General features: G+C 40.4%; 1 protein-coding gene across 3 annotated transcripts in view; it reads left to right on the forward strand.

The window, feature by feature from the left end:
- CBL (Cbl proto-oncogene) overlaps window positions 1–21,343 on the forward strand; it is a 76,821-nt gene that overhangs the window by 36,087 nt on the left and 19,391 nt on the right. For all 3 annotated transcript variants that reach the window (XM_025893838.2, XM_073903844.1, XM_073903845.1), the window contains 7 exons: window positions 12,618–12,764; window positions 15,202–15,358; window positions 16,098–16,219; window positions 16,545–16,682; window positions 18,298–18,385; window positions 18,740–18,871; window positions 19,078–19,281. In XM_025893838.2, coding sequence (XP_025749623.1) covers window positions 12,618–12,764; window positions 15,202–15,358; window positions 16,098–16,219; window positions 16,545–16,682; window positions 18,298–18,385; window positions 18,740–18,871; window positions 19,078–19,281 — 988 coding nt within the window. The remainder of the gene's footprint in view (window positions 1–12,617; window positions 12,765–15,201; window positions 15,359–16,097; window positions 16,220–16,544; window positions 16,683–18,297; window positions 18,386–18,739; window positions 18,872–19,077; window positions 19,282–21,343) is intronic.

Raw genomic sequence — 21,343 nt, forward strand, 5'->3', positions numbered from 1 at the left:
TTTTTTTAAGATTTTATTTATTTATTTGAGAGAGAGAGAATGAGAGAGAGCACAAGAGGGAAGAGGGTCAGAAGGAGAAGCAGACTCCCTGCTGAGCAGGGAGCCCGATGTGGGACTCGATCCCGGGACTCCAGGATCATGACCTGAGCCGAAGGCAGTCGCTTAACCAACTGAGCCACCCAGGCGCCCTGGTTGTGTTTCTTAATAAAGAATGTTAAATTTGATAAAATATTACCAACTAAATAGTAATTGCTGAAATACTACTAACTAAATAACTAAAATACTAGTACCAGAGTTGTACAGAGACACAGAATTGTGAACTTGAGGATTTTTTTTTTTTTTAAGGTTTTATTTATTTGTCAGGGAGAGCGTGCACAAGCAGGGGGAATGGCAGGCAGAGGGAGAAGCAGGCTCCCTGCTGAACAAGGAACCTTATGCGGGACTCGATCCCAGCACCCTGGAATCATCATGCATGACCCGAGCTGAAGGCAGACCCTTAACTGACTGAGCCACCCAGGCGTCCTAAGGAGGATTATTTTTCATGGAAAACATATTGAAGAGAATGGCAGTGACAAAGATTTCTCTAGTTTTGATCCCTTCAAAAGTCTTAGATTCATATAGTTACAGAAAATTTCATATTCCTTCCCAAGTTTTGAGGATAGTAAAGTTTAGTAGCTATTCTGTATTTGTTCAGAGAAACCATATATTTAAATGTCTAATGTGTCATATATTTAGGAGGTAAATAATTAATGATAATCAGATAAACTTTGCGTATTTGATTAGATTCTATTAGAGCTGTTTCCTCCTCAATATGATTTGTTTTGTCTGTATATCCATATATTTTTTAAAATTTATTTTTTAAGTTCACAGGACAGGCTTTCTGAAAGCTACCTGGTGGTTTTGTCATTTGTTAGTGAGAGGGTATGAGAAGTTTTGGGGGAAGATTTCTGCATTATGTTAAGTGCTCGCATATTCTTTTTTTTTTTTTAAACTATTTATTCATGAGAGACAGAGAGAGAGAGAGAGAGAGAGAGAGAGGCAGAGGGAGAAGCAGGCTCCCAAGGAGCAGGGAGCCTGATGCGGGACTCGATCCCAGGACCCTGGGATCATGACCTGAGCCGAAGGCAGACGCTTAACCATCTGAGCCACCCAGGCGCCCTGTGCTCGCATATTCTTTAAAGAACTGGTATAGAGAAGTAGTAATCAGTTCTTGGGGTTAATACACTTTAGCTGGAGACAAATGCTTCAGTGTATATAATAGCTTATATACTTATCTTTCAGAACTTGGGTTGAATAAATTCAAAGGTTATTTTGAAATACAGAAAAGTCGGATTATAGTCTTAAACTCTTTAGAAAATAATTATTTTCGATAATATTTTGGAATAATTATTGTCTGTAGTATAAGTGATCCTGTTTTAGATGAGTTAGGAAAGGAAGACTATCTGTGAAAAAGGAAATCTTTTCCACTAGTAACTGTACAGTGGAGAAGCATGGCAAACCCTCCTGACATTAACCCAGTGATCAAGGTTAACATCACCAGTGATGTCATGAGGACTTCATGTAGCCCCTGATAGGATGTGATGAGAAGGGCATCTCACTTCTGTGGCATTCTTTCTGTAAACTCAGGCCTCGTTAAAAATAGCATAACATCAGCTAAACACATTGGGGGATGTTCTGCAAAATACCTGACAAGTACCCCTCAAAACTCTTAAGGTCAAAGAAAAACAGTGACTAAGAAACTGTCACAGACCAGAGGAGAGTAAGGAGATTCAGTGTTAAATGTGTCTTGGTGGTGTTAAATAAGTCCTGGCGGCACCTGAGTGGCTCAGTTGGTGAAGTGTCTGCCTTTGGCTGGGGTCATGATCCCAGGGGCCTGGAATTGAGCCCCATGTTGGGCTCCTTGCTCGGCAAGGGAACCTGCTTCTCCCTCGCCCTCCACCCCTGCTTGCGTGTGCTCTCTCTCTGGCTCACTCTATCTCCCAAATAAATAAATAAGTAAATAATTTTTTTTTAAAAAAAGGTAATGTATCCTGGATTGGATCCTGAAACAAATAAGGGCATTAATGGAAAAAAACAGGCGAGACCTGCATGAAGTCTGCAGTTTAGTTAATAGGACCATACTGATGTGGGTTTGTTAGTTTTCACAAATGCACCACAGTAATATAAGGTGTTAATACTATCAAGGGAAACTGAAACTGAATGAGGGATATATGGGAAATTCTGTAGTATCTTTGCAACTTTTTGTAAATCTGAGTTTCCAGAGTAAAAAGTTTATTTAAAAAATCAAGTAAGATTTTCCAGTTTAGTTCTACAAATTTATTGAATGCCCGTTAAGTGCAAGGCAGTGTGCTTACTAATGCAGGAGATACAGTGTGTGAGACACCTTCCCTGCCCCTGCCCATAAGGAGTTGTCCAGCTGGGGACTAAGACAACGGATACAAAGCAGAACATGGTAGAGCCTGTGCTGAGTATGAACAACGTGCTTTGGGGTCTTAGGTTGGGAAGTGGACATTAAATGAAGACTGGTGAATATCCCACACCTACCTGACCCACTGCACACACCGGGGAGAAAGCATTTGAGATGAACTTTGGGCAGGAGTTCAGTAACCATAGGCGTTAGAAAGGAAATCTGCCTCATACCGACCAGCCTGGGCTCTTGAATCAGGTAGACCTGCTCTGCCACTTATTAGCTCTATGACCTTGGGCAAGTTTAGAAAGATGAATCAGGACCATATTGTAAGTGCTTTGATTTGTAAGCTGAGCAATTTGAACTTTTTTGGTGGTTATTGGGAAGTCCATGAAGATTTTTGTGTAGGGGGGAGTGATGAGATTGAGTTTATGGTTTAAGATTAATTTGTTAGAAATGTGAGGGGAGTATTGAAGATTCTCCCATGGGCTGCTGCCTTCCCATTCACCTGGTGAATTAGATTAGTGTCCCTTTAGTTTTGAATTCTATGAAACAGCTCAGAATGCTCTGGATGATTAATGCTGTGTGATGATTACCATATGTAACCATATGTAACATAATCTGTTACATGTAACTTGGGGGTCTTAAAAAGCATGACCATGAGTATAACAACAGATACATTTAATATGTTTCGTATAAAAAAAGGTCATTGATATTTTTAGAGATACTGGCTCAGACAGAACTCCTTTTGTATGTGATGTTTTTGGTTTTGCCACCCTTTTTTTAAAGTAGTTTAAGCAGATAAGAGTTTAAACAGTACTTTATTGACTTCCTGTGGAGCTTGTTGAAAGAAGTTCCGTTGTATCTATTTTTAAAGCTGATTACTATGAGCAGGGGATGCTGCTCTTGAGTTATGAATGTCATCACAGTACGCTCTCACTCAGCGTTCTTTGGATGACACTAGTGTTTGCATATAAGGTTCTCGGAGTTCAGCGAGTAGGAAAGCAGCATAATTATCACTGAAATGGTACCAGTGAATGAAATATTTACAAGCATTGATCATACCACCATTCAACAGTATAATCAGTTTATCATCATCTGTGTGGGGCCTTGAGCTCACCCCGTGGCTGAATGGCAAAAAATGGGCTATCTCTGTGACCTCATTTTTGGGGATATTTTACAACTCCAAAATGATACTATACAATATTGTATAGCTTGTTTGTTAATCATCATATTAAAAGTCCTCATCATTTTGAAATTTACTCACTGGGAAATAGAGGTTCATTGGGTCCACAGATATTAAAATAGATTTCAGCCCGAATTATTGGGGTTTTCCCCCAGTGTTTTATTATGGAAAATTTTTGTTCATACAGAGAAATTGAATTCTATGCCAATCACACACCCCATCACTTAGATTCTACAAGTAACTAAATTGTGAAAGTTCTGCTTTCTTCTCTTTAAAAATCAAAGAAATATGGGGCGCCTGGGTGGCTCAGTCAGTTAAGCGTCTGCCTTCTGCTCAGGCCCTGATCCCAGGGGCCTGGGATCGAGTCCCGCATCAGGCTCCTTGCTCAGCGGGGGGCCTGCTTCTCCCTCTCCCTCTGCCTGCCGCTCCCCCGCTTGAGCTTTCTCTCTCTGTGTCAAATAAATAAACTTAAAAAATCAAAATCAAAGAAATTGCTTTCTGAGCCTTTGAACCATTTTCACATGAGACAGTATTTTGAAATGGCTGAGATGATTTTTTTTTTAATTTTATTTATTTTAGAGAGAGACAGAGCAAGCATAGCAGGGGGAGGGGCAGGGGGAGAAGCAGACTCCCCACAAACAGAGAGAGCCCAATGTGGGGCTCCATCCCAGGACCCTGGGATCATGACCTGAGCCTAAGGCAGGTTAACTGAGCCACCCAGGCGCCCTGGCTGAGATGATTTTTGATGTTTGTTATTTCTTCAGAAATAAAATTGAGTAAAATAATTCACCACACATTCTGGGATTTAACAAATCCCCGGTGTTAGACTAGAAAACAGTATTTACCAGATCAGATTAACTTCTCAGATCCCACATTGGCTTCCTACAATTAACTGCTCATTTAAATTCCATGAGGCATAAGTTCATTTAAATTCTTTGCAGGTGGGGCGCCTGGGTGGCTCAGTCAAAGCTTCTGCCTTCAGCTCAGGTCTTGATCCCAGGGTCCTGGGATTTGAGCCCCATGTCGGGCTCCCTGCTCAGTGGGGAGCCTGCTTCTCCCTCTATCTCTGCCTGCCACTGCCCTTGCTTGTGTGCTTGCTCTCTCTGTCAAATAAATAAAATCTTGGGGCGCCTGGGTGGCTCAGTCGGTTAAGCGTCTGCCTTCAGCTCAGGTCGTGATCCTGGGGTCCTGGGATCGAGCCCCACATCGGGCTCCTTGCTCAGCGGGGAGCCTGCTTCTCCCTCTCTCTCTGCCTGCAGCTCCCCCTGCTTGTGCTCTCTTTCTCACTCTCTGTCAAATAAATAAATAAATCTGGCGCCTGGGTGGCTCAGTCGTTAAGCGTCTGCCTTCGGCTCAGGTCATGATCCCAGGGTGCTGGGTTCGAGCCCCATATCGGGCTCCCTGCTCGGCAGGAGGCCTGCTTCTCCCTCTCTCCCTCTCCGAGCTTGTGTTCCCTCTCTCGCTGTGTCTCTCTCTGTCAAATTAATAAAATCTTAAAAAAATAATAATAAAATAAAAGCTTTAAATATAAATTCTTTACAGGCAAAAATAAAACAAGATGATATCAGGGAGGGAGACAAACCTTAAGAGACTGTTAACCATAGGAAACAAACTGAGGGTTGTTGGAAGGTAGGAGGGTGGAGGGATGGGGTAACTGGGTGATGGACATTAAGGAGTGCACGTGATATAATGAGCACCGGGTATTATATAAGACTGGTGAAACATTAACCTCTACCTCTGAAACAAATAACACATTATATGTTAATTAATTGAATTTAAATTAAATAAAATGTTAAAATAAAATTCTTTGCAGGCAGAAATGTACTTGTAAAAATTATTTCTTATAAAAAATTATTTCTTAAAATTTCTAGTCCTCCATCTTGTAAAGATACATACTAGTTTACTTTCTTTCTTCTTCAATCCTATTATAAAATTAAACTGCTGAAGTTAAGGTTTTTTTTCCAGTTCAAATCCGTGGAATAGCATAAACTCATAAATTTTTATTGATAGAGATCTTTAAGAGTCACTGGTTCCAGCTCTCTTTTATATTACACCTCAGGGAGTGGCAGCCCAGAGAGGTTAAGTTGCCCAAGGGCACAGTAAATTAATGGGAGATCAGGAAATACATTTTATTTATTTGTTTATTTTTAAGGATTTTAATTTTAAGTAATCTCTACCCAACTATGTGGGGCTCCTTCACAACCACAAGATCAAGAGTCACATACTCTACCAACTGAGCCCACCAGGCCCCAGGAAATACATTTTGGATCTCTAGTCTCCAGTATTTTTTTTTTTTTAAGATTTTATTTATTTATTTGACAGAGACACACAGCAAGAGAGGGAACACAAGCAGGGGGAGTGGGAGAGGGAGAAGCAGGCCTCTCTGACGCGGGGCTCAATCCCAGGACCCCGGGATCATGACCTGAGCCAAAGGCAGACGCTTAACGACTGAGCCACCCAGGCACCCCTAGTCTTCTCCAGTGTTAACATACCTTATTTTTAGAGCTCTCTTTTGTAGAAGGAATACACAGAGCATGCTTGTCAGCTGTAGAATTTATCTCTATTAAAATGGTGTTTCAAAAAACGGAACCCTAAGTGAGAATATCTTTATGAATACATTGGACTAATTGTTTTATAAGTCGTATTTTTTTCCCAGATCATCTCAGTCTCTTAATGTTGATTTCTCACCAACCCCTTTCTTCATGATGTTGCTATACTTAGAAGGGAGGGAGCATTCTCATTAAGCAAAGAAGAGTGGTACTGCTCTCAGTACTCATCTCAAATGTTAATAAATACATTTTAATAGAAAGGGTTAATTTATCTCCCCGCACTATGTTCTTTTTTCCATTTCCTCTTTCTCTGCAACTAGCTTTGTGGCTGTGAGTTACAAGATAGCTTGTTTTTCGGTATTTTGTGCAGTAGTAAGTTCATCAGTTGGAATCATTTGAAGAGGTTTGTTTTTTCTCATTCATATAAAAGCTACTTCTCAAAACTGTCTTGTTTGATCTGTAGAAATAATTGTAATTCCTCTCAAGTTGTATTTATCTTTCTACTTCAGAAGCTAAAACAGGAACTATAACTGCTTCTTAAATCTTTAATGTACCTCTGTATCTGTGACAGAAATCTTAGTCCCTATTAGCTGAAATTATACCCAGAAGATGTAACCATTGCTTTAGGCCTGAGGTACAAAGGTATGTTGGCTTTTAGAATAAGACCTGAGGTAGGGAGAAAAGAACTGACACTGGTCTTGAACTTCAAAAAAAAAAAAAAAAAAAAACTGCATACTGAATCAGCATTTGATTATGGGGAAGTTGTGAGCGAAAGGAAGAGGAAGATGGAAGCTATAGGGTAGAATTTGTGGTTACTTAGATGTAGATGTTTGGCGTTAAAGGTAATAAAAATGACTTCCTTTGTCAAACACAGTTAAAGAAAAACCTGTATTACTTGCTACTGCTGGAACTTAAAGTTTTGTCTTCAGGGTATTTATAAAAAAAAAAATAGAAGAGTTGTGTTCCTTTGTGGATCTTTGGAGAGTTGTTAGAACATAGTGTATGAACTGAAGTAACTGCTGACAGAATTTTGCAGAGTAATGGGGCGCCTGCATGGCTCAGTGGTTAAGCGTCTGCCTTTGGCTCAGGTCGTGGTCTCTTCTTCTCCCTCTTCAGCTCCTCTCTGCTTGTGTTCCCTCTCTTGCTGTCTCTTGTCAAATAAATGAATAAAATCTTAAAAAAGAAAAAAAGGATTTTGCAAAGTATTGCTTACCTTGTCATAAGCCTTAATATCCATCATGCCTCATTGTTCTGAGATTACACGTTTAGACAGATTTTGCTGATTAAATTCAGCCCTGTACACGGCAGACACTCAGCTATAAGCCGATGGACTTAAAATGTTATTGAACAGAATTTCAATTCAGATCAGTTACAGAACACTCTGGCCCATGGGCTTTTATAGATACTTAATTTCCTTTTAAGAAGTGTGATGCTTATGGTGCACATCTCTGGTGGTTTTAAGAAATGTAAGCTGCCTTTTTGGAGGGATGCATCCTTAAGTAGGAAAGTATCTCAAATTGATTTTCAGTATCTATTTCAGTCAGCACTTTGAACTGCTCTTTCGTACCTGGTACCATTACATCCTTGAGGTCAATAACTTTCCCTTTTCTAGTGGCTTACTTCGCATATTAAAATAGCTTTCTGTCCATTATTATTTTGGTGTGTATATTTTATCTCTGATCCAGCATAATACTGGACACTTGGTAGATCTGACTGGAAAATTATTTGAAAAGATGCCAGCATGGCTTGATCATCCCAGACTCACTTCTTGTCCCCACTTCAGACTTGGTTTAAGAATTTACTCTCGGGGCGGGGGGTTGCGCCTGGGTGGCTCAGTCATTAAACGTCTGCCTTTGGCTCAGGTCATGGTCCCAGGGTCCGGGGATCGAGCCCCGCATCGGGCTCCCTGCTCAGCGGGAAGCCTGCTTCTCCCTCTCCCACTCCCCCTGCTTGTGTTCCCTCTCTCGCTCTGTCTCTATCAAATAAATAAAATCTTTAATTAAAAAAAAATCTCTCAGAGAGAGGTTCCTAAGACCACCCTCTTTAAAACAGCAACCCTATACAACTCTTTTCTCATATGCTGCTTTGCTTTTCTTCAGAGCACTTTTCTCTCACCGCCTGATGCTCTCCTATGGGAATGTAAATGCCATACATAATACCGGGAATTTTGTTTTGCTCACTGTTGTATCCATCCCTAGCGCCTAGCAAGCACATAGTAGGCACTCAATGTTTTCGGAAGGTGTCACGAAGGTTAGAAATTGTGCCAGATTCCCTATAGGATATAAATACACATTAGAAATGGATTTAGCCCTTGTGTACGCAGATGGCTAAAGTACAAGATGGGTCCAGGTGGCCTGAGAACTTCAGCAAATATGCTGTGGGTATTTTAATTGGCTTATTACTTCTAGCTGGCTTCTTAGGAAATGACATTTAAGTTGCGTCAGATAAGCAGAGGCTCAGAGGTTGGACAGTTAGTGAGGGTGGTATGTATAAGGAAAGATGACGTATTCAGTTTGGTTAGAATATACTCCTGACGAAGTAAGAAGTTTAGTTAGAAAGGTAGGTTAGATCCAGGGCAGTGGAAAGTCTTCAGATCAAAGCTGAGTTTGGGTTTTGTCCTGCTGGCACTGTGGAAATTGTTTTTTTCCCTCCTTAAAGGGCACTTAGGGGCGCCTGGGTGGCTCAGTCGGTTAAGCATCTGCCTTTGGCTCAGGTCATGATCCTGGAGTCCCGGGATCGAGCCCCGCATTGGGCTCCCTGCTCATCCAGGAGTCTGCTTCTCCCCCTACTCCTCACCCCACTCATGTGCTCGCTCTCTCTCGCTTTCTCTGTCTTGTGCTCGCTCTAAAATAAATAAATAAATAATTTTAAAAAGGGGTAGTTATGTGACATGTTTGGACCTGCATAGGAGGAGACTGAAGACTCAGGTTTGTTTTTATTATTATTAAATGTTTTATTTTCATTGCAGTATGTTAGCAAAGTGTTCTGTTGGTTCCAGGTGTACAGTGTAGTGACTCAGCAGTTCTCTACATGACTCTGTGCTCATCCTGATGAGGGGACTCTCTGTCCCCTTCACCTAGTCCGCCCCTCCCCCAGCCACCGCCCCTCTGGAGCCATCAGTTTGTTCTCTGGAGTTAAAGTCTGTTTCTTGTTTTGTGTGTCTCTTTTTTTTCCTTTGCTCATTTGTTTTGTTTCTTAAATTCCACATGTGATTGAAATCATATGGTATTTGTCTTTCTCTGACATATTTCACTTAGCGTTATCCTCTCTAGTTCCATCCATGTTGTTGCAAATGGCAAAATTTCACTTTTTATGACAATAATATTCCACTGTGCATGTATATACCACATCTTCTTTATCCATTCATCTGGACAGTTGGGCTGCTTCCATAGTTTGGCTAGTATAAATAATGCTGCTGTAAACATAGGGGTGCATGTATTCCTTTGAATTAGTGTTTTTATATTTTGGGGGTTAATAACCAATAGTGCGATTACTGGATTGTAGGTCAGTTCTATTTTTAACTTTGTGAGGAACCTCCACACTGTTTTCCACAGTGACTGCTCCAGTTCAATTCCAGTCAACATCCTCACCAACACCTGTTGTTTCTTGTGTTGTTGATTTTAACCATTTTGACAGGTGAGGTGATATCTCATGATGAGTGTGATGTTGAGCATCTTTTTGTGTGTGTGTTGGCCATCTGTATGGAAGACTGAAGTTTGAATTGTAGAGTAGGTGGGGGAAGGTAGCAAGGAACTTATATTAGAATAATAATATAATTTAAAGATAGGAAGACAACAGTGGTCAGCAAATGGACAAGTAAATCTGATATGGAGAATAAGGGAAATGAAAGAAACCAAGAGGACTCTAAGGTTTTGAATTTGTGGGAAGTAAAATGGTGTTGTCATTAAAGAGAACATGAAGTAAGAACAGATTTGAGAAGGAAGATTAATTTAGTTTTGAACATGTTGCTCTGAGGTGCTAACATTTGAGTGGAGGAATGTGCTTGGCAGTTGGAGAGCTACCAAGGCTTAAGATTTGGGAATCACTTGCGGAGTAGTTTCTGAGAATGTGAAGGAAGCTTGAGAATGTGAAGGAAGAGTCAAGAGAGTACATGGAAAAAGGAAAGTAGCAGAGAGTATATTCTTGGGAAATAAAGAATAAGAGGAAAAGCCAGAGAAAGACAAGCCAGTAGGAGAACTGAGAGAGGACATTACAGAAACCAAAGAAAGATATTTTCAGGATGATCTAAGAGTCCAGAAAGAGCTCTGTGGTAACCTTGAGTGTGATATATGTCTTTCTGGTCATATCATACGTTGTTCTGTACTGTTCTTTCCTTTTTTTTTTTTTTTTAAAGATTTTATTTACTTGAGAGAGAGAGAATGAAGAGAGAGAGAGCACATGAGAGGGGGGAGGGTCAGAGGGAGAAGCAGACTCCCTGCTGAGCAGGGAGCCCGATGCGGGACTGGATCCTGGGACTGCAGGATCATGACCTGAGCTGAAGGCAGCCACTTAACCAACTGAGGCACCCAGGCGCCCCTGTTCTTACCTTTTTTTTAAATATTTAAGTAATCTCTACCCCCATTGTGGGGCTCGAAACCATGACCCTGAGATCAAGTCGTGCGGTCTACCTACTGAGCCAGCCAGGTGCCCCATTGTGTGATATATTCTTGATCTTGTTTCCTTTTTGATAAAATAGTAAAAGTTCTAACAAGCAATAACTGAAGGATCTCAAAGTGCAAGGAGGACAACGGTTAAGGGTTAAGGGAGGTTAGGGATTGAATAAATGCTTGTCTTCCTATCTCACACTTGATCAACTTAGCATATGAATTATTTTAGACTGTCTTCAAAGAATATATTATCACTTTTGTAAGTGCTTTCAGAAAACAAATCAAAAACTAGAAAGAGTAACTTGCTAAAGTGCAAGAAGACAGATCTCAAAGAACTGAAGCTGATCTGTTGAAAGCTGAGTGGAAAGAGTTCAGTAGCATTTTGTCCAAAAGTCAGGGCTGGAAAGCCTTGGAGTCTTTGGTGCAGCATTTTGTGTAGGAATAAAAGAGAAAAATCTCTCTATGAAAGGGAATGTTTAGGTACTCAAATTTGATCATGAATTGACTTGAAATTTTATAATCCACTTAAGAATAGACTTTTGAATATATAAACACTAATGATTGAGACAAGGGGAAAATAAGTACAGTCGGTACCTGGTCTGGTGTATAACAGTAGGTAAAGCATCTGTCTGTATTTTGCTCTGTGTGGCAGCACATTAAAAATAAGAAAGATAATCTGGTTAAAGGACATACCTAAAAGTGGAGACATCATCTGGTGTGTTAAATTGGTACTATGTGGCATCTTTTTTTTAATTGAATTATAGTGGACACAATGTTACATTAATTTCAAGTGTACGACAGTGATTCGATAACTCTACATTCTCTGTGGCATCTTTATGAGGTTATGAGAATAAAGCTCACTGATTGGTTAAGCACAGCAATAGCATATACAGTTAGGTAGGAATTGTCACATGGCTTTGATACTAGCATTTCCGTTTTGGTATAGGAAGAGGAGTTGTTTTGGTAAAACTTAACTTCTTTAAGGTCTGATTTAAGTGAAAATACTTGTTAGGTCTGGATATTCAAATTGAGAATTGTAATTTATTAATTTGTTAATTTATTTTTTAATTTGGATGAGTGATACGATTAGCTTTAAAATCCAGAATAGTGGGGCGCCTGGTGGCTCAGCCAGTTAAGTGTCTGCCTTTGGCTCAGGTCATGATCCCAGGGTCCTGGGACTGAGCCCTTTATTGGGCTCTCTGCTCAGCAAGGAGTCTCCTCTCCCTCTCTTTCTGCCCCTCCCCCAGCTTGTGATTTTTCTCTCAAATAAATAAATGAAATCTTTTTAAAAAATCCAGAATAGCTTATGCAAAGCAGAAATAATATATTTTGCTTTTTTAGTATTTCCTTTCTTTTGTGAGTGAATGATTCTATCAGCGTACAAGTTTGTACCTTTATCTGTTGAGTTGTCTTATCTGTTATCCTCAAAAAGTAGATTTGTTCATGTTAGTTAATACTCAGAGGTATTAAAAGCCTTAAAATATATTACTGTTAAAATTTTCTATTTACCATCCAACATCTTTTTGAATGGGGGAAATAGGGGTGGGCCTAGTGAGTGCAACAGTCTTTCCTGTGTTATATATATGCATCTTTCATACGATATTAGAACAAAAACAGTTTCTGAAGCCCTTCTTTGAACAAAGATAATATCAGAATATTTAATAGTGTCAACAGCACAGTCCTTCCTCTCTCCTTTCCTAGTTTTATATATATCTGAATAATAATTGCCAGAAAGTATATATGAAGAGGTTCTTTGTAAATATATGTTCATGTTTATATTAATTACACACCTGATATGGTGGATTCAGTGCATTTAAAATAAAAGTTAAGTTTATGTGTTTAATTATTGCACTTCTGATCATTTGTAGGCGCAACCTAACCAAACTGTCCCTGATCTTCAGCCACATGCTGGCAGAACTAAAAGGAATCTTTCCAAGTGGACTCTTTCAAGGAGACACATTTCGGATTACTAAAGCAGATGCCGCAGAATTTTGGAGGAAAGCTTTTGGGGAAAAGTAAGTCTCAAAATAATGAGAGAGAGAGAGTGTGTGTGTGTGTTTTAAGTAGGCTCCCAGCATGGATCCCATTTGGGTCTCGAACTCACAACCCTGAGATCAGGACCTGAGCTGAGACCAAGATTCAGACGCTTAACCCACTGAGCTACCCAGGTGCCCCTCAAAATAGTGAATTTGAACTGTAAAGAACTAAAGCTTATGTTGTGGCATTTTGCTTAATTCTTTTTAATCTTTTATCTAATTTTTAACTTTTTTTTTTTTTTTAAAGTAAACGCTAACGCCATTTTGAGGCTCGAAATCACAACCCCAAGATTCAGAGTCGCATGGTCTACCAAATGAACCTGCCGGGTGCCCCTGTTTATTTTTTTAATTAATGAAATAATTATATCATGGGAAAGCATAGAGAAAAAGAATTAATATGTGTGTACAGTAGGCCCCCCTTATCTGCAGTTTTACTTTCCATGGTTTCAGTTACCTGAGGTCAGCTGTGGTCCAGAAGCAGTTGGTCTTCCTGATGTATTATCCGAAGGTCAATAGTAGCCTCACACTATGTTGCAATGCCTGCGTCTTTCCCCTCACTTCATCTCGTCACAAAGGCGTCTTATCTCATCATCACAAGAAGGGTGTGTACAGCACCGTGAGATACTGTGTGAGAGAGAGAGAGAGAGAGAGAGCCCACATTCACGTAGCTTTCATTACAGTGTATTGGTTATAATTGTTCTATTTTATTGTTGTTGTTAATCTCTTACTGGGCCTAATTTATAAATTAAACTTTATCGTAGGTGTGTGTGTATAGGAAAATCTACAGTGTATTTAGGGTTTGGTACTATCTGCCTTTTCAGCCATCCACTGAGGATTTTGCAAAGTATCCCTTGCAGATAAGGGGGCACTATTGTACCTACCTCCCCATATTTTGGGGGTTTTTTCTTTTTTTAAAGAAAGCTTTGCAGATTCAGTTGAAACCCATGCTCTTTAACTGAATATTTGTTTCTCTCCCCATCCATTCTGCTGTTAAGAGACGTTTATGTTTCACATGATTTGCTCTCACAAAACTGTGCTGCAGTGAACAAAATTATATTTGTCTTCATGTGCAAGAGCTTCTTCACGGTTACATGCCTGGGAGTGAAATAGCTGAATCGGGGTTTCATGTCCTCTGCTTTGCCAAATATTGCCTAATTGCTTTCCAAAGTGGTTATACCAGTTTCTGTCCCTATAAGTAGTATACACAAATTCCAGTAGCTCCACAATCTGGCTAACACTGGTAGTATGAATTGGGTATCATATTTTGCTTTATATTCCTGATAACAAAGGAGATTGGGCATCTTTTCACAATTACGACCCGTTAGGATTCTTATTCTGACTTGCCGTTCCTGTTCCTAACTTGTCCATTTTCCTACTGAGTAACTTGTCTTTTTCCTGTTGAAAGGTACAGATTATTAGTTACTTACATTACAAATATCTTCTCCTAGTCTATGGCTAGTTTTTCCACTTTGTTATATTGTCTTTTGATGTATAGAAGTTTTAAATTATATAGACAGATTTATGAATTAAACTTACGCTTTTAAGTATTAATATAAATGTTCTTTATCTTCTGAAATTTCGGATCAAGGAACTGAAAAAAGTAGCAATATGACTTTTTAGTTGAATATACAGATCCTAATGTAAATTTCCCTTTAAATGCCTTTTTATAAAAATATGTTTAAATGTAAAATATAGAATAATTAGTGATCCTTTTAACTTAACTCCATTAGAAAAGAGTTCAAAATGCCACTTTATCTCTTAATTTTTAGGCAGTGAGTACAGAAACTTTTCAAAGTCAATGAGCTTGTGTTTACGTAAAGATCTTGAGAAATACAAATCCCGTAGTATCTTGTGCTAGCCTTATCTGGGGTTTAATCACTCTTACGTTAATAATTTATTCCTCATCCCTTTCAGAACCATATTCTTCCTGTGCCTTAAGCCTAGCGTTAAGCCTATTTCCTCGTATCTAGGCCTTGAGATTGTGAGTTCCTCAAAGAACTCATAATGTTTTATGTGCTTTTAAAAAGTTGGTTTAAATGTAAACTTTTCAGTTAGTGAAGGCCTGGCTACAGATGACATTTGTATAAAGAGTAATCTCCTCTCTCTTTCCATGTTTCTCTAAAGAGAACAAATGTGTGAAGAAAGATGAGAAAGGGGATTAGTTTGTGACATATTGCCAAAGAAGAGTGGGGAAAGATTTCTCTGTTACTAATTTCCGTGTTAGAAAATTAAGAAATACATCATTTCTTCCCTTTCTGTTCTCAATCCAAAATAGAACTTCGCTTCTCTAAGAGAGTTGAAATTGATATTGAAACCTTAATATGGCTTTTTTTCTTGGTTTATTATAGCAGTGGCCAGAATTGTCTTTTGTTATCTCAGTCTGTGCCTTCCCTTCCACCCCTGCTCCCCCATCTAGGACAATAGTCCCTTGGAAGAGTTTCCGACAGGCCCTTCATGAAGTGCATCCCATCAGTTCTGGGCTCGAGGCCATGGCTCTGAAATCCACTATTGATCTGACCTGCAATGATTATATTTCAGTTTTTGAATTTGACATTTTCACACGACTCTTTCAGGTAGGATACTAAAATGTTGACTAAACTAGTTGCTACTTTTCTGAAGAGAGAGCTCTTTAAAAAAAATAACATCTGGGGGTTTATATATTATTTAAAAGTATTTTTAGTGTAGAAATTATAAGCAAAAAAACCCTCACTATTTTTATCTATTTATTGTTAAAAATAATAACTATATAATCTGCTTTCTTCCCCTCACATTTATAATCTCTCTTTGTTAGTAAATATTCTTTTGCATCATTTTAATGATTGTAGAACATCCAGAAAATGGGTATAATGTGATCTATTTAATCAGTTTCCTTTTGCTGGACATTTATATGTATGTTTCCAACTTTTTCTCCTATTGTATTGAAATTTTTGACTTATATTGACTTGCATTGATGCTTCAGAAAGAACTCCTTTCTTTCTTTCCGTAAAGATAATGTGTGTATGCCAACTTGCATAAGCCTTTATTTGCAACTTCTTAGTTGTACATGTAGGCCCCTGCTGTTGGTTAGAACTGCTGTAAAATGTCTTGAATTTCCTTCTGTAATGAAATTTTTTTGTATAACCATATATTTATTTCTTCTTAGCTTTTCTGAGTTCTTACCTCTCAAACATATTTTCCTTGAAGTAACAGTATAATTGAAAATTTGTGACAGTGAATGGAGAATTGAGGTTGTTTTCCTTCTGTTCTTCATTGCTCTGAAGGATGGTCAGCTGTCTTGAGCCAAGTGGTCTGATTGAGCTCTTGTTCCCTTAGCCCTGGTCCTCTTTGCTCAGGAACTGGAACAGTCTTGCCGTAACTCATCCTGGTTACATGGCTTTCCTGACCTATGACGAAGTGAAAGCTCGGCTCCAGAAGTTCATTCACAAACCAGGCAGGTCAGTGCCGTGAAGCAAAGAGGTATATTCTCCTAAATTTGATTCTCTTGTGACCTCTGCCAGGATGGAGGAAACGTGATCGTGGATTAGTTCCCCAGTTGCTGTACTAGGATTGATGTCTGTTTACCAGAGGAATTGACTTATTCAGATCTTATAATCTGATAAATGCTTTCAAGCCACTTAAGAATTGAGCTTAACGTATTTTTTGCTTTTGGTCTGGAGTCACTGTAGAATTTATTATTGATCGTCTGTTTGATTTTTGTCTCTGTCTTGCCTTCCACCCTAATATAAACATGTAAAAGGTTCTATTCATCTCTGTTCCCAGTTACATTTTCCGGCTGAGCTGCACTCGTCTGGGTCAGTGGGCTATTGGGTATGTCACTGCTGATGGGAACATTCTCCAGACGATCCCTCACAATAAACCTCTCTTCCAAGCCCTGATTGACGGCTTCAGGGAAGGCTTGTGAGTATCTGCTGTTTGCCACTTGCTGGAGTCTAGGAACTTAGGGGTGTAAAATTTGATCGTCAATGACTTGATTCCAGGTGTCTTCATGGTTGAAGATTCAAGAAACATATTAACAAGTTGTATTATTTTGACCTTCAGCTTCCATAGGACTTTTGTTATTTAAAAAACGATTCTTTGAGTGAAATGATTTTTCTCTAGCGCTTTAGTTATTACCATGAGCAAACTGTATCTCCTTTTCCAGATGTTAACTTATCTTCAAGACTTTATTCGAAAAGATGCCAATTAGCAGACAGTGTTACCAGTTATTTAACTAGCTCACATTAGCGTGGTTAGATATTTTTAATAACAGCAGGCTCAGTGGCCTTCATCTGCCCGAAGCATTTTGGTTTGGCAGTATTTCTTCAGGGTTTGGGCTTTTGTAATCTATGCTAATATTTATGACTTAAGTTCCTATTTATTCCAGAATGCTATTCCTTTGGGAACTCAGATTGATTATCACTTGGTAGGCACTAAAAATACTAGCAGTTGACCAGCTGTCAGAAAGCTGCTTGCGTTTGAAGCAACGAGGAAAGTCCATTTTCCATCGTGCATCATGTTGGGCAGCAGCCTTGGAGCTGAAGGGGGTGCGTCTCCAAATATCAGAGCAGGCCAACACGCCAGGCTTCCTGGTAGTTGATCTCAGGGGCTTACTTTGCTTCCTGTTAACATTTCTTTTACATTGGTGTCTCTCAATGTTAAATACCCTGTAAATAAGGGTATTTTAGGCCTTTGGTCAAAAACAAATGGTGCTTAAATTAAGAATTTGGAGGCACCTGGGTAGCTTAGTGGTTAAGTTTCCAACTCTTGATCTAAGCTCAGGTCTTGATCTCAGGGTCGTGAGATCAAGCCCCGTGTCAGGCTCCATGCTGGGAGTGGAGGCTACTTAAAATAAAAAATAAAATAAAATAAAAAATTAATAATTTGTATTTTGTGGCCATCCATAGATTAAAATAGGGGTTGGCAAACAATGGCCCACAAGTTAGCTGTTGTGGTATGGAACTAAGATAGGTTTTCCTTTTTAAAGTGTTATTTAAAAAATAACAACCAAAGAAGAATATATGACACAGACTTCTATGGCTTGCAAAGTCTAAAATATTTACTCTTTGGCCCTTTACAGAAAAAGTTTGTCAGCCACTCAGTTTAAAGATAAAGCCTGTGGCATTGTGGTCTAGAGAAGGAGTGTCAGTGTTTGGAGAATATCTTCTTGGAACTGTTCTGTGTTATTTATTTTTTGGAGTGTTTATCTTTGATAAGTACAAAGACTTCTCTTTGTACTTACGCAGAGTTGCCTATTTATTTATTTGAGAGAGCATGCACGAGCAGTGGGAGGGGCAGAGGGAGAAAGAGAATCTTAAGCTGAGTGCGAAGCTGACAGAGCAGGGCTCAGTCTCACGACCCTGAGATTATGACGTGAGATGAAATCAAGAGTTGGACATTTAATGGATGGAGCCACCTAGGCGCCCCCAAAGTTGCTCTTTTAGACGAGAGAATTCCTAGATATCATTTGTCTGTATTAGCAAGCAGTTATAAATTGGCTTTAGTAAAACCCTAAGGCTGGTTACTCTTTTTACAGCTATCTGTTTCCAGATGGACGGAATCAGAATCCCGACCTGACAGGCTTATGTGAACCAACTCCCCAAGACCACATCAAAGTGACCCAGGTGAATCTTGTTTTACATCCTCACCGTGTCTCTAGAGGCAAGCTTTTGTATGTGCTTGACACAGCTGACAGTGGTATGAAGTGATTGGAACACTTACGTTTTAAACCACCGACTAGCTTAGGGAGTTCAGGTGTGTGTGGTGTCTCTAAAGAACTTAACATAGGACCAAGACTGTGTGTTTTCTGTGTCAGAGAATAGTGACCACTGTGTGGCACTTCCATAGAAGCAAAATTTGTATAGAGAGTAATGGTCTGTAGTTTTCCTGGTGTTAGTGTTTAAGGTTGAAATCATTCATTCTTTCAACAAATACCTGCAATTGGCTGAGTAATCGATTCAATTTTTTTTTAATCAAAGGAACAATATGAATTATACTGTGAGATGGGCTCCACCTTCCAACTGTGTAAAATATGCGCTGAAAACGACAAGGATGTGAAAATTGAGCCCTGTGGACACCTCATGTGCACGTCCTGTCTCACATCCTGGCAGGTATGGATCCAGACTATCTCTACTATGTAATTCTCAGAAGAATTGGGGGTTTTGTATCCTGTATGGAGAGAAAGGATGGCCTGGTTTGTGGGGGAGGTTTTAAGCTTCTGGTTTCTTTTTTCATCTTTAGGAAATGTATTTCCTAGTGGACACATGTTGTCAGTACTTTCACATGCGCCTGTGACCGTCTCCCGTTTGCTCTGCAGGAATCAGAAGGCCAGGGCTGTCCTTTCTGCCGATGTGAAATTAAAGGTACTGAGCCCATTGTGGTAGATCCGTTTGACCCTCGAGGAAGTGGCAGCCTCCTGAGGCAAGGGGCCGAGGGAGCTCCCTCCCCAAATTATGAGGACGATGACGATGAACGAGCTGATGATTCTCTTTTTATGATGAAAGAACTGGCTGGTGCCAAGGTAAGACTGCAGGTTCAGAGACTGGCAAACTCCATTGTGAGTTGTGTTCTAAAGGAATAGAACACTTGATGAGATCCAAACCACAGGCTGACATTTACTGAGCATTTACTATGTGGGACATGCCATGCTCAGCGCTTCCTTTTTTTTTTTTTTCCTAAGATTTTATTTATTTATTTGACACACAGAGAACACCAGCAGGGGGGAGCGGCGGGCAGAGGGAGAGGGAGAAGCAGACTCCCCGCTGAGCAGGGAGCCCAATGCGGGACTCGATCCCAGGACCCTGGAATCATGACCTGAGCTGAAGGCAGACGCCCACCTGACCGAGCCACCCAGGCGTCCCAGCACTTCCCTTATTTTAACTCCTGTAATCCTGGGCGCCGGGGTGGCTCAGTTGGTTAAGCGACTGCCTTCGGCTCAGGTCATGATCCTGGAGTCCTGGGATCGAGTCCCACATCAGGCTCCCGGCTCAGCGGGGGGCCTGCTTCTCCCTCTGACCTTCTCCCCTCTCATGCTGTTTCTCTCTCTCTCTCTCAAATAAATAAATAAAATCTTTGACTCCCGTAATCCTGTCCTTGTATATACTCAAATAACCCAAGATAGGTACTCTTATTCTCATTTAGCAGATGAAGAAATCAGGGCACGGCAAGGTTAAGGAATTAGCTGAAAATTACATTAGCTGCAGCCAGACATTCGGCTTCAGAGCCCATGCTCTGTGTCCTAGAACTGCGCTCTCCCCAGCTTGTTGGAGAGAACGAGAGGCGATAAGACAGTGGGGTCCTATCGTGCTGCTGTGAGTAGAGTCTGGTGCTCCAGTCTTCTTTCCTAAGGGGTCCTGGTGCTAGAAAGTTGGATTGCAGAGGGGAGAGGCACTATTAGTAACCAGACATAGCGACTGAAGTGACTGGAGGGTGGTAGCAGGTACCAGGTAGAAGCTAAACTGGAAAGGCCCCAGTAAAGAGAGGAGACCTACAGACTTAAGAATGGATGGGATCAGATTCCGTAACATCAGTGGGTAGGGTAAAACAGGGATCTGTTCACTAATTAGAAGTAAGGGAGTCTTGGAAGATGTTAGCCAATACAGGGCAAACAAAGGTTCTAGGTTCTAATGTGCTTTAGATTCTCTAGTTCAGAATGTTATATAAATTCATGGGCAGCACCTCACTGCCTGGCACATAGTAGATATTAAAAGAATGGATTTGGTGGGGGCGCCTGGGTGGCTCAGTCAGTTGAGAGTCCTGTTGATTTTGGCTGAGGTCATGATCTCGGGGTCCTGGGCTCCATGCTCAGTGGGGAATCTGTTTGGTATTCTTGCTTTCCCTCTCACTCGGCCCCCCCACCCCCTAAAATAAAAGACAAGAAAAGGAATTGATTTGATCTCTTAAATGATTGTATCCAGTGTGTCTCCTCCTCTGTGTGCTCGGTGCCACTTGCCTTATTTCAGGCTTTCGTCACCATCTCTGCCTACTACCAGCCCCGGTGATCTACAGCGCAAACCCGACCATGCCGTTCCTTTGCCTCGTACTCCGATGACTTCTCATTACTTAATGGGTTAAGCCATTCTCCTTTCCAGGCACTTTGCCCTCAAAATCCTTTTGGCTCTCTGTTTTGTGGTCCAGCAGGGCCAAACCACTAGATATCTCTCCGTGCTTTTGTCTTGGTAGTTTCTTTTCCTTTTTTTTTTTTTTTAAGATTTTAAAAAATTTCTTTTAGAGAGGGAGCATGTGAGCAGGGGGAGGAGCATGGGGGGAGGGACAAGCAGACTCCCTGCTGAGTGGGGACCCCCCCACACACACACACACCAACACGGGGCTCAATCCCAGGACCCTGAGATCATGACCTGAGCCGAAACTAAGAGTCAGATGCTTAACCGACTGAGCCACTCTGTCTTGGTAGTTTCTTTGTAATTTAGTTGAGTTTTCATTTCCTAGGAAACCTTTCCAGACTGTTCCTGCTTCCCCCACTCCCAGTTCACATGTGTTGACACACACATCATTTCTAGGTCTGCCTGGGTGTCTCTGAGGCCCTGAATGTGTCTGCCATAGAATGAACCACCTTGGAATAT

The sequence above is a fragment of the Callorhinus ursinus genome, unplaced genomic scaffold (genome assembly GCF_003265705.2).
Source record: "Callorhinus ursinus isolate GAN/ISIS: 27379988/994484 unplaced genomic scaffold, GSC_fseal_2.0 scaffold19, whole genome shotgun sequence".
NCBI lineage: Eukaryota > Metazoa > Chordata > Mammalia > Carnivora > Otariidae > Callorhinus > Callorhinus ursinus.